Below are 14485 nucleotides of genomic sequence, written 5' to 3' on the forward strand. Positions count from 1 at the left end.
CAATCATGTCGTGAGGATGCTGATGGGTTAACAAAAAGCTCTCTCCCTGTGTTAAACCCCTTAGAAGCCACGGCCAATAATGACCAAGGCATCTAAGGTGTTAAACGGCCGTGATCAGACTTTGCCCCAATCTTGGCTGTTGCAGCAGGGGGTCAGCTGTGAGTGACAGCTTACAATGGACGTGTGTGGTGCACGCACTGCTCCTGAGTCTGTGCTAAACATACCCGTACATTGAGATGCAGAAAGATTACTGCAGTGAAGGGAACAAAATAGTCACATTTATTTGCATTACATGATTATATATAACGCTACGTTAAGCCGCCGCCGCTGATATTTTTTACGCCTTAGTGATGGAGCGATAACCCGACTTACCTCAATATGTGCTGAGTAAAGTTATTCTTCTGTTCCTGCGTCACACGCGGCGAAGGAAAGCAGTCTTGTTGCATCAATTCTTTTAACCAGACCACCAGATAGGAGAAGCAGTTCTTATTGAGGCAGAAGAGAAGATCCGCAAAAGAGTCCATCAGACTGCGCGAGGCTTGGCCGCCGATACCCTGCAGACGGATATAATGGACACGTGAGCTTCAACCTTCTAACAAATGCAATTCATGCTCCTACTTCAAGATCTCCGCTTGCTGTCATGTCAGCCCATGGACTCTTTAGTATATATCGGGAAACAGAAAATCTGTCCTCACCTATTCCTGCTTACACAGCTGGTTACAATGTATTAATAGAGGATAAGCATGTCAGCACCACAAATGTCTTCCAAGTCCTTTCTTTTTTTGTTTTTGTTTGTATGAACTGATGTTTTTTTGCACCAAATTCATAATAAATGGTAAATTTTGAGGAAAGTAAAAGAAGTAGTTACTTACCGGTAACGGGATTTCTCCTTCCCCCATGACGGCACCACGGAGCCCTTCAAGGACCGGAAACCTACAGATAAAAGGGCCGTACCTCTCTCCCGCATGAGTTGTTTACAGAGCATGAGAGGACCACCAGGATAGTAACACAAAATTTACATTTTAAGAACTTGTCAGAAACACCACGTGGCTACAACGGGTAACTAATAAGTGTGCACACCCACACGTGAAGGGAGGGAATGTACGGGTGCCGTCATGGGCTCTGAGAAATCCCGTTACCGGTAAGTAACTACGTCTTTCTCCTTCCCCCATGACGGCACCACGGAGAGAATTACAGAGAAGTGACTCATTAGGGGGGGACCACAGCTTCCAGAACCCTTCTCCCGAAAGTAAGGTCTGAAGAAGAGGTTAAGTCTAGCCGGTAATGATTGAAGAAGGTAGAGGGGGAAGACCAGGTTGCCGCTCTACATATCTGCTCTACTGTAGCACCGGCCTTTTCCGCCCAGGAGGCTGCCACCGCTCTTGTTGAGTGGGCCTTCAGTTTCTCCGGGGCAGCTTCCCCGCATGAGGAGTACGATAGTATGATGGCCTCCCTTATCCATCTGGCCAGCGTGCCCTTGGAAGCTTTCTTTCCCTTACGAGGGCCCTGAAAGCAAACAAAGAGAGAACTGTCCTCCCTACACTCGTGTCGCCTCTAGGTACCGGATTAGGCACCTTCTGACGTCTAGTGTATGCAAGACTCTCTCTTTCGTGTTCCCAGGGTTGGGGCAGAAAGAAGGGAGGGTGATTTCCTGGGACCTGTGAAATATTGACGCCACTTTTGGCAGGTAGGCAGGGTCAGTTTTCAGAGTAACCCTATCCTCCGAGATTTGTGTGAAGGGGGGGGCCTGCCGATAGGGCCTGAATATCACTAACCCTACGTGCGGATGTGAGAGCTACCAAGAGTGCTGTTTTGAGGGACAGAATTTTTAGGGACGCTTCCGACAGAGGTTCAAAAGGTGCCTCCGTTAAAGCTGAAAGGACCAAGTTTAAATCCCAGGGTGTAGTATTTCGGGATGGGATGGGTCGGGAACTGGATGATGCTTTAATGAACCTAGATACCCATCTATCCCTAGCTAGATCAAAATTGTAGAGCGCTCCCAGGGCCGCAACTTGAACTCTTAAGGCACTTGTGGCCAGACCCTGCTCCAAACCCCTCTGTAAAAATTCCAGGATAGCTGTCAATGGAACCTCCCCTCCTAGCCTGGAACCTGAGACTGAAAGGAATTTCTTCCAGGTTTTCCCGTACAGTTTGGTAGTCACTGGTTTCCTACTTTGAAGAAGTGTGGTGATAAGATTTGGGGAGAAACCTTTGTCCTTCAGAAGAGCCCTCTCAAATTCCAGGCTGTCAAGTGTAAGTTTGAAGCCCGAGGATGGAGAACCGGACCCTGAGAAAGAAGGTCCGGAAGAACCCATGGGTCGGAGATTGATAACATCCTCAGCCACGAAAACCACGCCCTCTTTGGCCAAAAGGGGGCTATCAAGATTACTCTCGCTTTCTCTTCCCTGATTTTCCTCAGAACAGCTGGAATCAAGGCGGTCGGAGGAAAAGCATAAGCTAGAGGGTGACTCCATGGGATCATGAAGGCATCCACAGCTATGGGGTTTCCTTTGGGGTCTAGTGAGCAGAAAAAGTGTGTTTTCTTGTTTCGATTGTTGGCGAACAGATCTATGGAGGGACGTACCCACATTTGTACAATCTGACGAAAAACTGACTGATTTAACTCCCATTCGCCCTGCTTTAGCTGTGTCCGACTCAGGAAGTCTGTGGTGCGATTTTCTATCCCTCTTATGTGTAGGACTGAAAGGGATTGTAAGTTTTCCTCGGCTAAGCGAAAGATGACCTCTGTCGCCTGCATCAGGGAATGGGACCGAGTACCCCCCTGGTGATTCAGGTACGCCACTACTACTCGGTTGTCTGAGAAGACCCTCAAGTGGTCGCCTTGTAGTATGTGCATGAATTCCCGGAGTGCCTGCTCTACTGCTAGAAGCTCCTTCATGTTTGAGGAAACTAGCTTTAGGCGTTCTGTCCAGACCCCCTGAGCTACAAGGTTGTTGAGGTGAGCCCCCCAGCCCTTGGGACTTGCATCTGTGGTCAGGATTTGAGGTGTAGGGATTGTCCAAGGAATACCCCGGGCTAGACTGTCTATGTTCCCCCACCACTCCAGGGAAAGTGTGGTTTCTGCAGATAACGTTAGCCGCCCTTCTAAATGCCCTTTTAGGGATTTTTCTGCCTCTAGGATTTCCCACTGTAGGATCCTGGTGTGTATCTGAGCCCATTGGACGGCCGGTAAACATGCTGTCAGGGAGCCTAGAAGGGACATGGCTTTCCGTAGGGACATAGACGGGTGGGACTTTGCCCACGATATCTGGTCTATGATTTTGTGAATTTTCCCTATGGGGAGATGACACTCCGGTCTTTTTGAATCCAGCACGATGCCTAGGCATTCCTGTATCTGGCACGGTTCTGTTTTGGATTTTTCCAGATTCAAAAGCCATCCTAAATGCGTCAAAGAATCTATGACCTTTTCCAGATGTGTTTTGCAGTTTAGAAAGGAGCTGCCCATTACCATTACCAGGAATTTGTCTAGGTATGGGACGACCAGGGTGTTCTGTTCCCTTAGATGAGCCATTACCTCCGCAATATTTTTGGTGAAAACCCTTGGGCCTATGGCGATGCCGAATGGGAAGGCTGTATATTGGTAGTGTTTGACCACTCCACCTATAGGAACTGCTACTCTGAGGAACTTCCGGTAGTCTTTGTGTATCGGGACGTGATAATAAGCGTCTTTTAAATCCAGGACGGTCATGAAACAATTGGGAAACAGCATTTTTACTGATGATTTTATTGTTTCCATTTTGAAGGCTTCCACCTTCAAAAGTTTGTTCAGCTTTTTTAGGTTTACAATCGTCCTGTACGTCCCATCTGTTTTTTTTCTTAGGAATAACGGCGAATAGAAGCTCTTGCCTTCCTCCCCCCACGGGACCTCCTGAAGGACTGCCTTCCCTACCAGTCCCCGGATTTCCTGCTCCAAGGCCAGCTGCTCCTCGTTTGAGCACCTTTCAGGGGTTAAGACAAAGTTTGGCTGAGGGAATGTGAGGAACTGGAGTTTCAGGCCCGATTGTATTATGCTCAGAATCCATGAGCTGTCGGATATTAATTTCCAGGCCGGGAGAAAGCCTGATAGCCTTCCCCCCACCCGGGGCAAATCCTCATTGGGAGGGCTTTCTGCTATCATTGGGGGGTTTGTTAAATAGGAACCCTTTCTTCTCCTGTCTTCCCACCTATCCTGTTCTTTAGGGGGTTTTCTACGGATAAACCTTTTGCTCCGAAAAGGTTTTCTGTAAGCAGTGTTAGACAGGATAGGGAACCGCTTCTTATTGTCCCCCGCTTTTTCTATGATGTCATCAAGGGTGGGCCCGAATAGAAATTCGCCCTCACAGGGGATGGAGCACAACCTCGATTTTGTCTGTAGATCCCCGGGCCAGATTTGAGCCAGAGGGCTCGTCTGGCCTCATTAGCGTGCCCTGTCGCCCTAGCGCCTAACCTGACGGAGTCCACCGAGGCGTCAGCTAGGAAGGCCGCTGCCCCTTTCATTACCGGGATAGTTTCAAGAATTGTCTCTCTAGATGTTTTCTGCCACAGTTGTGTTTCAAGCTGGTCTAGCCAGACCATTAGTGACCTGGCTGCACATGTGGCAGCTACCGCAGGTTTTAACCCCCCCCCAGCGGCTTCCCAGGAACCCTTTAGGAAGGAGTCTGCTTTTTTATCCATGGGGTCTTTTAAGACGCCCATGTCCTCAAATGGAAGGGAGTATTTCTTTGAGGCTTTGGCGACGTCCAGTTTTGGCGCTTTCTCCCAAAAGGAACATGCAGGGTCATCAAACGGGTACTTTCGCTTAGGGGAAAGGAAGCCCTTCCTCTCCGGTCTTTTCCACTCCTTCTTAATTAAAGAGTGAACTTGCTCATTTAGTGGAAAAGATCTCCTCTTTTTTTGCTCTAGACCGCTGAACATTATGTCCTGGATAGACTTCTTGGGCTGGGGATCTGGTAACCCCATGGTAGACCTGACGGCCTTAATGAGGCTATCTGTTTCCTCGATAGGAAAACAGCTCGGTCCTCCTCTATCTGTAGACGAGGAAGATGACGAGACGGAAGTGTCCGAATCTCCGCCATTCTCAGAACTGCTATATTCGGACTCAGGGGTTATGTTTTTAGGTTCTTTTTAGCTTTTTACCCCCCCCCCCCCCCGAAAGGATTTAATGGCATCTTCAACCTGCGATTTAATTAGGTCTCTAAGCTCAAAGGCAAATTGCGGGGTTTCCTCGCATATAGTTTGCTCAATGCAGGAGCTGCAGAGTCTCTTATCCCAAGTAGTGGGTAAGACTTCTGTGCATAGTGCACAGGTCCTATTTTTTGCTTTCCCCGTACTCTTTCTTCTCTAATGAGAGACAAAAAGAGAGAGAGAGGGGCCCCTAGTTACAAAGTGGACTTTCACGAAGATCACTTCCCAACCACACGGAAGAGCTGGGTACCGGTTCAGGAGGCGAAGCCATCTTTGTAGACTGAGTCCTCCTGGAAGATGCTGAGGTGGAGTCTTTGCTGCGCTCCGACGATCTGCGGGAGCGCCCGCTTCCACTGTTACGGTCCTGGCGTCCCAACTCTTCCGGCTTCTTTTTGCGCTGGGTTGGCGGCAACTGAGGATGCAGCTCTTGCTCCTCAAGCAGCTCCTGGTTACTCATTTTTTATATATATTATATATATTATATATATATATATATATATATATATATATATATATATATTTTTTTTTTCCTACAGACAGCGTTCCAGAGCTTTAAGAAGCAGTTTCTTGGCGTCCTCCGCTGTCTTTTAAGGCACTGGGAGTCCCTCCTATAGTGCCTGCGGTGATCGGGCGTCCCCTCCTCCCCTGCACCTGCAGGAGGACGCTCGCGCCTGCGCAGACTGGCTACCCAGTCATGCATTGCGGCGCCGCGCCATGAGAAGGCGCCCAGCACGCTCGCGCATGCGCGGCAGACCCGGCAGTTCATAAGAACGCCGCCGGGCAGCGCCGCGCTCCTACCTGCCGCAACCAGGAGGGTCCAGCACAGCACCTCAGCGGGCCCCGACAGGCCCTGTCCTCTTCGTCTGGAACACCCCCCCCCTCCCGCACACTCTAAAGGCTACTGACCCCAGCGGTAGCGCATCAGGGCACCGCACCAGCCGAGGCAGGGGACCGCCCGCTGCCTGGATCAGACTGGCCGGGCCTGGCATCCCACGAAGATAGTCTTCAGGCACCCCGCAGGTATGCCTCCTTCCGGAACTGTAGGATCCAGTCAAGGACAGGAAACCAACTGATGCGGGAGAGAGGTACCACCCTTTTATCTGTAGGTTTCCTGTCCTTGAAGGGCGGATCCCCTCTCTCTGTGGTGTTGTTATGGGGGAAGGAGAAAAAATGCTCTTTATTTTTGCATTTAAAAAAAACCAAACATTTAACTAGACTGCAAAGAAAAGAAGGCTTCCTTTGACGGAAAGCACAAATACCGAGAAATATTTTAAAAAAGCAGATTTCCTTTTACAATGATTTTAGCAGAATTGGAAGCTTTCCGACACATTGAGATTCCCTTCTCTAGAGCGAGCGCGGTCTCACCTCCAATGTTCCCTGAAGTAGTAACTTCCCATCCTCGTGCACCACTTGCCCAACCGGAGCCAGTTCTCCACATCGAGGTAAAAATTCCATCTAGAATTAAATAAAAAAAAAATGACGAAACGTCGTCAACCACTGCGGATGCCAAATCCAAGCTGCAAACAACGCAAGGGCGCCTTGGAGGTGTTACTGATGCTGCGAGATTTTGATAAATCTCATTACAACCCTTTCATTTTTTGCAAAAAGCATAAGTAGTGGCAATATGTGCAGCATTTCTGCGATAAAATTCTGGCACCCCCATCAATCAACTGAATCCTTCATTGTATCAGACACAGTTTTGCGCATTTAGTAGTAACCGCTCCGTAAACGTCCCGTGACGTCAGCTGATCCGCAGGGTTGAAGAGTCCGTTGTCAACTGTGCAGATACTATTATTCTATCCTAAAAACAGGCCGTCTATAATTGTAGTATTACTCTATGGCTGGGTAAGGAAAAGCTACATTTCTCCGTGATTTTATTTCTTTGAGATACTTACAAAGAAGAAACAGCTGGACTTGACGGTGGTCGGCTCAGGGAACTTCAGAGAGAGAACTCCTGGTATAAAAAAAAAACAAAAACAGAGTAAAACAGTGTTTCATTGTATACAGCGGCATAAAGCTATAAATAAAGTATGATAAATCCTTCCTAATAGATGGCAACAAAAGTATCAGAAGTGGCATCCATTAGGTATTAGGGTACGTGCACACAAGGTCTGTGGAGGAATCTGCCCTAAAAAACACACTAAAGAAACAATCAAAAGAGCAAACATATGCACTGCGGTGTCAACGAGACATGATGTAAATGAGTTTAGTCTTTTAGCCGCTCACAAAGATGTGAGAGAGTTAAAAAGTGATCGGTAAATTCTTCAGGCGGGTCTGCAGCGCCGGCACGACGAGTCTGCAGCGCCGGCACGACGAGTCTGCAGCGCCGGCACGACGAGTCTGCAGCGCCGGCACGACGAGTCTGCAGCGCCGGCACGACGAGTCTGCAGCGCGTCATTCCATCGGGCAGAGCTGCTGAAGTATTGGCTGCAGTCCTGTCGACATGCCATCAGCGCTACAGATAGTAAAAGACATTGGGAAAAGCGGCAGAGACTCAGCACTGGAACCTGAGGAGGGTGGGTAAAGGGCAGTTTGTCGTCTGAAACCAGTCTAAGGAATTCTTCAGCCGCAGCCCCATGATGTAGTGTTAATATTGGAAAAATCCATGCACAGTGCAAAAATGCAGCAATGGCTTCAAATGAAATGATAAAAATCTCATCATTCATGTGAGACCTCAGACAAAGCGGACATGTGATTACAAACAAACGAGACAAATACGAAAGATTCAGCACAATTGGGTGAGTAAATGTCGCCTTACCGCATTGAAAAACAGCCTTAACATCAAGCTCAGTGGACATGAAGAGACACGGCTTGCGCTTTAATGCCTGAAAAATGAAAGAGACAGACAGATAAGGCCGTGGTTTGGACAGCCACATGAGTCCACCTTCGGTCACTTACCTGTGCCCAGGCTGCTACGAGACCTGAGAAGCAGAGTCGGACAAATGGCGACCTTCTTCAGAACCAGTAATGAAGACAGTATGTAGAAAACTCGAAAAAGTGTGACGTGACCGCTAAATAGTCCATCAGCTGTCACCTACACACTGAAACCCAGGAGATTTCTAAGCAGGGGGTATTTACCAAAATGTGGTTCTGAGCCACAAACAGCTTTAGGTAAATCAGGCCTAATTATTATATAATGGGACAATCTGCCACTCTATAATAGACTTTGTATTACAATTACTTACCAATTTCAAGATCTCGGCTTACTGTTGGTTAATGGAGATACAAATCAGGTTTGTTACAATTGAATCCAGCGGACACAATCCTCTATTCTGATACAATGTATGAAGCCCCCCATACATTAGATAGCGGGCGGCCGATTGTTTGGTTGGCTTCTATCTCGCCCGGCTATTCCATACGCAGGAGCGCTCCTGTGCCCTCTATGAAAAAGCCGCTGCCACAAATCCCTGGCGGCAGCTTACCTCAGGGAGAACAAAAGGAACGTCAGTCCGAGATTGAACAATCCTTAACATCCCTGACAATTAAATGTCTGCCGCCCCCAAACACATTACACATCATTAATGGCCAATAGTAATCTATGTATGATGGGCTTGACTGCAGGGAAAGGATTCGCGCAGCCAATATATTTCGCTCACAGAGGATTGTCTAGCCTGAAAGCAACTGTAGCAAACACACAGCTAAGAGAAAGTATTACAATTCTTCAAAAAGTACCCGAAATGTTGCAACTTTTTCCACCGTGGATTTCAAATCTGCAGCAAGATTTACAAATGGATCCAAGGGGGGAAAAAATCCTTTCAATGTGCGTCCATCTGAAGATCTGTAAGACTCTGGAAGCATAAAGTGACTTCTATCCAAACGGCAAGAAGGGATCTGGAAACTTGTGAGTAACTGAAGAGAGTTCATTATACAAAGCCTTTTGCATTGTGATGTGGTGAATTCAATGAGTCGTCGGTCTCCTGTGTGTAGGTGACAGGTTCATGATCATCAGGACGCTGTATACAGCTGAGCACAGGCAGCCAAGGCTTCAGTATATGTACAAAGGAGCAGCAATCAGCATGAAGTGACTATTAGACCACACCTGGAACCGACATATTACTAAAGAGCCGACCGCAAAGTCATCATACAGGTCACATAGAATTATTCTAGATAAAGGATTCAGCCACTATGCAAGCATTATATTACAGCCTGTGTTATACTCCACAGCTGCACTAACTACTCTAAGGCTGTGTGCCCACTATGCGTTTTTCAAGCGTTTTTGCCACGGAATTTCCGAAGCAAAAACGCTTAAAAAACACTTGGTAATAAGTGCCCCATGGTCCCCAATGATAATGTGCTGTGTACATGCTGCGGAAATTTCCGCTGCGGATTATCACTGCGGAAAAAAACGCAGCACTACCATTAATTTTGCGGACACGCAGCGTAATCGTCGCCATTGACTTGCATTGGACCGCGTGACATCCGCATCACTGCATCTGTACATGCGGATATCACACGGTTCAATGTGCGGATGGTACACGGGTCTGGAGAAGAGGAGAGTCTCATCCAGACCTGGGTACCATAGAACCTGTAAAAAAAAGAATTTAAAATAAAAAATAAAGATTATACTTACCTTCCGATGTCCCCCGATGTTTTCTCCCCTCCGTCTGGTCTGCTGTATGGGTCGCGGTGGAGTGAATGACCTGCCATGGCGTCATTGAGTCATGTGACCTGGCACATGGCGTCATGTGACCTGTCACATGACTCAATGACGTCACCGCAGGGCCTTCACACCACCGCGAGCCGTCCAAGACACCGGATGCAGCGGAGAAAACACCGGGAGGACATCGGAAGGTAAGTATAATCCTTTTTTTAAATATTTTTTACCATTCTTATTCTTTTTTTTAACTAACTTGGTCACACTACTATAAATCCATGCCGGTTGCATGGATTTATATAGTGTGAACAAGTTGTCAAGCACTTTACCAAGTGATGCTAAAATCGCCTGGAAAGCGATTGTCAACCCGCATGCAGAAATTCAAGTGAAGAACGCTTCTACCTGGCGGGAAAAACGCATGTAAAATCCGCATACGTTTTTCCTGGCAGGGAGAAGCGTAAAAAATATGCAGCATTTCTGCATCGTGGGCACATAGCCTTAATACTTCAGAGCAGAAATAGATCAGCAATTCCTGCTTGTTCAGCCAAATGGCTTGAAATGCAACACCACACACATAAATTGTATGAATTTCTTGTGTAAAATCAACTACTGTAATAGTTTTGGTAAATAGAGCCTAGACAGTGAAAAGAGGCATCAACTTTATCTTCCATCATGAATCAGTGAGACAAATGTGCCACATTTTATAGACTGTCAAGCCCAAGTTTCCATTGTGGAAATGGCAGCGTAAACACCACTTTAGTAAATCTTCAGAGTAGTGAGTGCAGCTCTGGAGAATAATACTGAATGTAACTCAGGATCAGTAATGTAATGTATGTACACAGTGACTGCACCAACAGAATAGTGAGTGCAGCTCTGGAGTATAATACAGGATGTAACTCAGGATCAGTGCAGGATCAGTAATGTAATGTATGTACACCGTGACTACACCAGCAGAATAGTGAGTGCAGCTCTGGAGTATAATACAGGATGTAACTCAGGATCAGTACAGGATCAGTAATGTAATGTATGTACACAGTGACTGCACCAGCAGAATAGTGAGTGCAGCTCTGGAGTATAATACAGGATGTAACTCAGGATCAGTAATGTAATGTATGTACTCAGTGACTGCACCAGCAGAATAGTGAGTGCAGCTCTGGAGTATAATACAGGATGTAACTCAGGTTCAGTACAGGATCAGTAATGTAATGTATGTACACAGTGACTGCACCAGAAGAATAGTGAGTGCAGCTCTGGAGTATAATACAGGATGTAACTCAGGATCAGTAATGTAATGTATGTACACAGTGACTGCACCAGAAGAATAGTGAGAGCAGCTCTGGAGTATAATACAGGATGTAACTCAGGATCAGTAATGTAATGTATGTACACAGTGACTGCACAAGGAGAATAGTGATTGCAGCTCTGGAGTATAATACAGGAGGTAACTCAGGATCAGTACAGGATCAGTAATGTAATGTATGTACACAGTGACTGCACCAGAAGAATAGTGAGTGCAGCTCTGGAGTATAATACAGGATGTAACTCAGGATCAGTACAGGATAAGTAATGTAATGTATGTACACAGTGACTCCACCAGCAGAATAGTGAGTGCAGCTCTGGAGTATAATACAGGATGTAACTCAGGATCAGTAATGTAATGTATGTACACAGTGACTGCACCAGAAGAATAGTGAGTGCAGCTCTGGAGTATAATACAGGATGTAACTCAGGATCAGTAATGTAATGTATGTACACAGTGACTGCACCAGCAGAATAGTGAGTGCAGCTCTGGAGTATAATACAGGATGTAACTCAGGATCAGTAATGTAATGTATGTACACAGTGACTGCACCAGAAGAATAGTGAGAGCAGCTCTGGAGTATAATACAGGATGTAACTCAGGATCAGTAATGTAATGTATGTACACAGTGACTGCACAAGGAGAATAGTGAGTGCAGCTCTGGAGTATAATACAGGAGGTAACTCAGGATCAGTACAGGATCAGTAATGTAATGTATGTACACAGTGACTGCACCAGAAGAATAGTGAGAGCAGCTCTGGAGTATAATACAGGATGTAACTCAGGATCAGTAATGTAATGTATGTACACAGTGACTGCACAAGGAGAATAGTGACTGCAGCTCTGGAGTATAATACAGGATGTAACTCAGGATCAGTACAGGATCAGTAATGTAATGTATGTACACAGTGACTGCACCAGAAGAATAGTGAGTGCAGCTCTGGAGTATAATACAGGATGTAACTCAGGATCAGTAATGTAATGTATGTACACAGTGACTGCACCAGCAGAATAGTGAGTGCAGCTCTGGAGTATAATACAGGATGTAACTCAGGATCAGTACAGGATCAGTAATGTAATGTATGTACACAGTGACTGCACCAGCAGAATAGTGAGTGCAGCTCTGGAGTATAATACAGGATGTAACTCAGGATCAGTACAGGATCAGTAATGTAATGTATGTACACAGTGACTGCACCAGCAGAATAGTGAGTGCAGCTCTGGAGTAGAATACAGGATGTAACTCAGGATCAGTAATGTAATGTATGTACACAGTGACTGCACTAGCAGAATAGTGAGTGCAGCTCTGGAGTAGAATACAGGATGTAACTCAGGATCTGTACAGGATCGGTAATGTAATGTATGTACACAGTGACTGCACCTGCAGAATAGTGAGTGCAGCTCTGGAGTAGAATACAGGATGTAACTCAGGATCAGTACATGATCAGTAATGTAATGTATGTACACAGTGACTGTACCAGCAGAATAGTGAGTGCAGCTCTGGGGTATAATAAAGGATGTAACTCAGGATCAGTACAGGATAAGTAATGTAATGTATGTACACAGTGACTGCACCAGCAGAATAGTAAGTGCAGCTCTGGAGTATAATACAGGATGTAACTCAGGATCAGTACAGGATAAGTAATGTAATGTACAGTACAGACCAAAAGTTTGGACACACCTTCTCATTTAAAGATTTTTCTGTATTTTCATGACTATGAAAATTGTACATTCACACTGAAGGCATCAAAACTATGAATTAACACATGTGGAATTATATACTTAACAAAAAAGTGTGAAACAACTGAAAATATGTCTTATATTCTAGGTTCTTCAAAGTAGCCACCTTTTGCTGATGACTGCTTTGCACACTCTTGGCATTCTCTTGATGAGCTTCAAGAGGTAGTCACCGGAAATGGTTTTCACTTCACAGGTGTGCCCTGTCAGGTTTAATAAGTGGGATTTCTTGCCTTATAAATGAGGTTGGGACCATCAGTTGTGTTGTGCAGAAGTCAGGTGGATACACAGCTGATAGTCCTACTGAATAGACTGTTAGAATTTGTATTATGGCAAGAAAAAGTAGCTAAGTAAAGAAAAACGAGTGGCCATCATTACTTTAAGAAATGAAGGTCAGTCAGTGCGAAAAATTGGGAAAACTTTGAAAGTGTCCCCAAGTGCAGTTGCAAAAACCATCAAGCGCTACAAAGAAACTGGCTCACATGAAGATCGCCCCAGGAAAGGAAGACCAAGAGTCACCTCTGCTTCTGAGGATAAGTTTATCCGAGTCACCAGCCTCAGAAATTGCAGGTTAACAGCAGCTCAGATTAGAGACCAGGTCAATGCCACACAGAGTTCTAGCGGCAGACACATCTCTTCAACAACTGTTAAGAGGAGACTTTGTGCAGCAGGCCTTCATGGTAAAATAGCTGCTAGGAAACCACTGCTAAGGACAGGCAACAAGCAGAAGAGACTTGTTTGGGCTAAAGAACACAAGGAATGGACATTAGACCAGTGGAAACCTGTGCTTTGGTCTGAGGAGTCCAAATTTGAGATCTTTGGTTCCAACCACCGTGTCTTTGTTCGATGCAGAAAAGGTGAACGGATGGACTCTACATGCCTGGTTCCCACCGGGAAGCATGGAGGAGGAGGTGTGATGGTGTGGGGGTGCTTTGCTGGTGACACTGTTGGGGATTTATTCAAAATTGAAGGCATACTGAACCAGCATGGCTACCACAGCATCTTGCAGCGGAATGCAATTCCATTCGGTTTGCGTTTAGTTGAACCATCATTTATTTTTCAACAGGACAATGACCCCAAACACACCTCCAGGCTGTGTAAGAGCTATTTGACCAAGAGGGAGAGTGATGGGGTGCTACGCCAGATGACCTGGCCTCCACAGTCACCGGACCTGAACCCAATCGAGATGGTTTGGGGTGAGCTGGACCGCAGAGTGAAGGCAAAAGGGCCAACAAGTGCTAAGCATCTCTGGGAACTCCTTCAAGATTGTTGGAAGACCATTTCCGGTGACTACCTCTTGAAGCTCATCAAGAGAATGCCAAGAGTGTGCAAAGCAGTCATCAAAGCAAAAGGTGGCTACTTTGAAGAACCTAGAATATAAGACATATTTTCAGTTGTTTCACACTTTTTTGTTAAGTATATAATTCCACATGTGTTAATTCATAGTTTTGATGCCTTCAGTGTGAATGTACAATTTTCATAGTCATGAAAATACAGAAAAATCTTTAAATGAGAAGGTGTGTCCAAACTTTTGGTCTTTACTGTATGTACACAGTGACTGCACCAGCAGAATAGTGAGTGCAGCTCTGGAGTATAATACAGGATGTAACTCAGGATCAGTAATGTAATGTATGTACACAGTGGCTGCACCAGCAGAATAGGGAGTGCAG

The 14485-nt window shown here is 46.0% G+C and overlaps 1 protein-coding gene across 5 annotated transcripts in view; it reads right to left on the reverse strand.

The window, feature by feature from the left end:
* IPO13 (importin 13) overlaps positions 1 to 14485 on the reverse strand; it is a 125710-nt gene that overhangs the window by 3703 nt on the left and 107522 nt on the right. For 4 of the 5 annotated variants that reach the window (XM_073643615.1, XM_073643616.1, XM_073643617.1 and 1 more), the window contains 4 exons: positions 7943 to 8009; positions 7080 to 7138; positions 6550 to 6639; positions 373 to 554 (listed from right to left, as the gene is read on the reverse strand). In XM_073643615.1, coding sequence (XP_073499716.1) covers positions 373 to 554; positions 6550 to 6639; positions 7080 to 7138; positions 7943 to 8009 — 398 coding nt within the window. Of the gene's footprint in view, positions 1 to 372; positions 555 to 6549; positions 6640 to 7079; positions 7139 to 7942; positions 8010 to 14485 lie in introns of those variants that run through there. The other variant, XR_012247731.1, reaches the window with a different exon arrangement.

The sequence above is a fragment of the Phyllobates terribilis genome, unplaced genomic scaffold, assembly GCF_046119375.1.
Source record: "Phyllobates terribilis strain yellow unplaced genomic scaffold, ASM4611937v1 Scaffold_8__6_contigs__length_399053987, whole genome shotgun sequence".
Lineage (NCBI taxonomy): Eukaryota > Metazoa > Chordata > Amphibia > Anura > Dendrobatidae > Phyllobates > Phyllobates terribilis.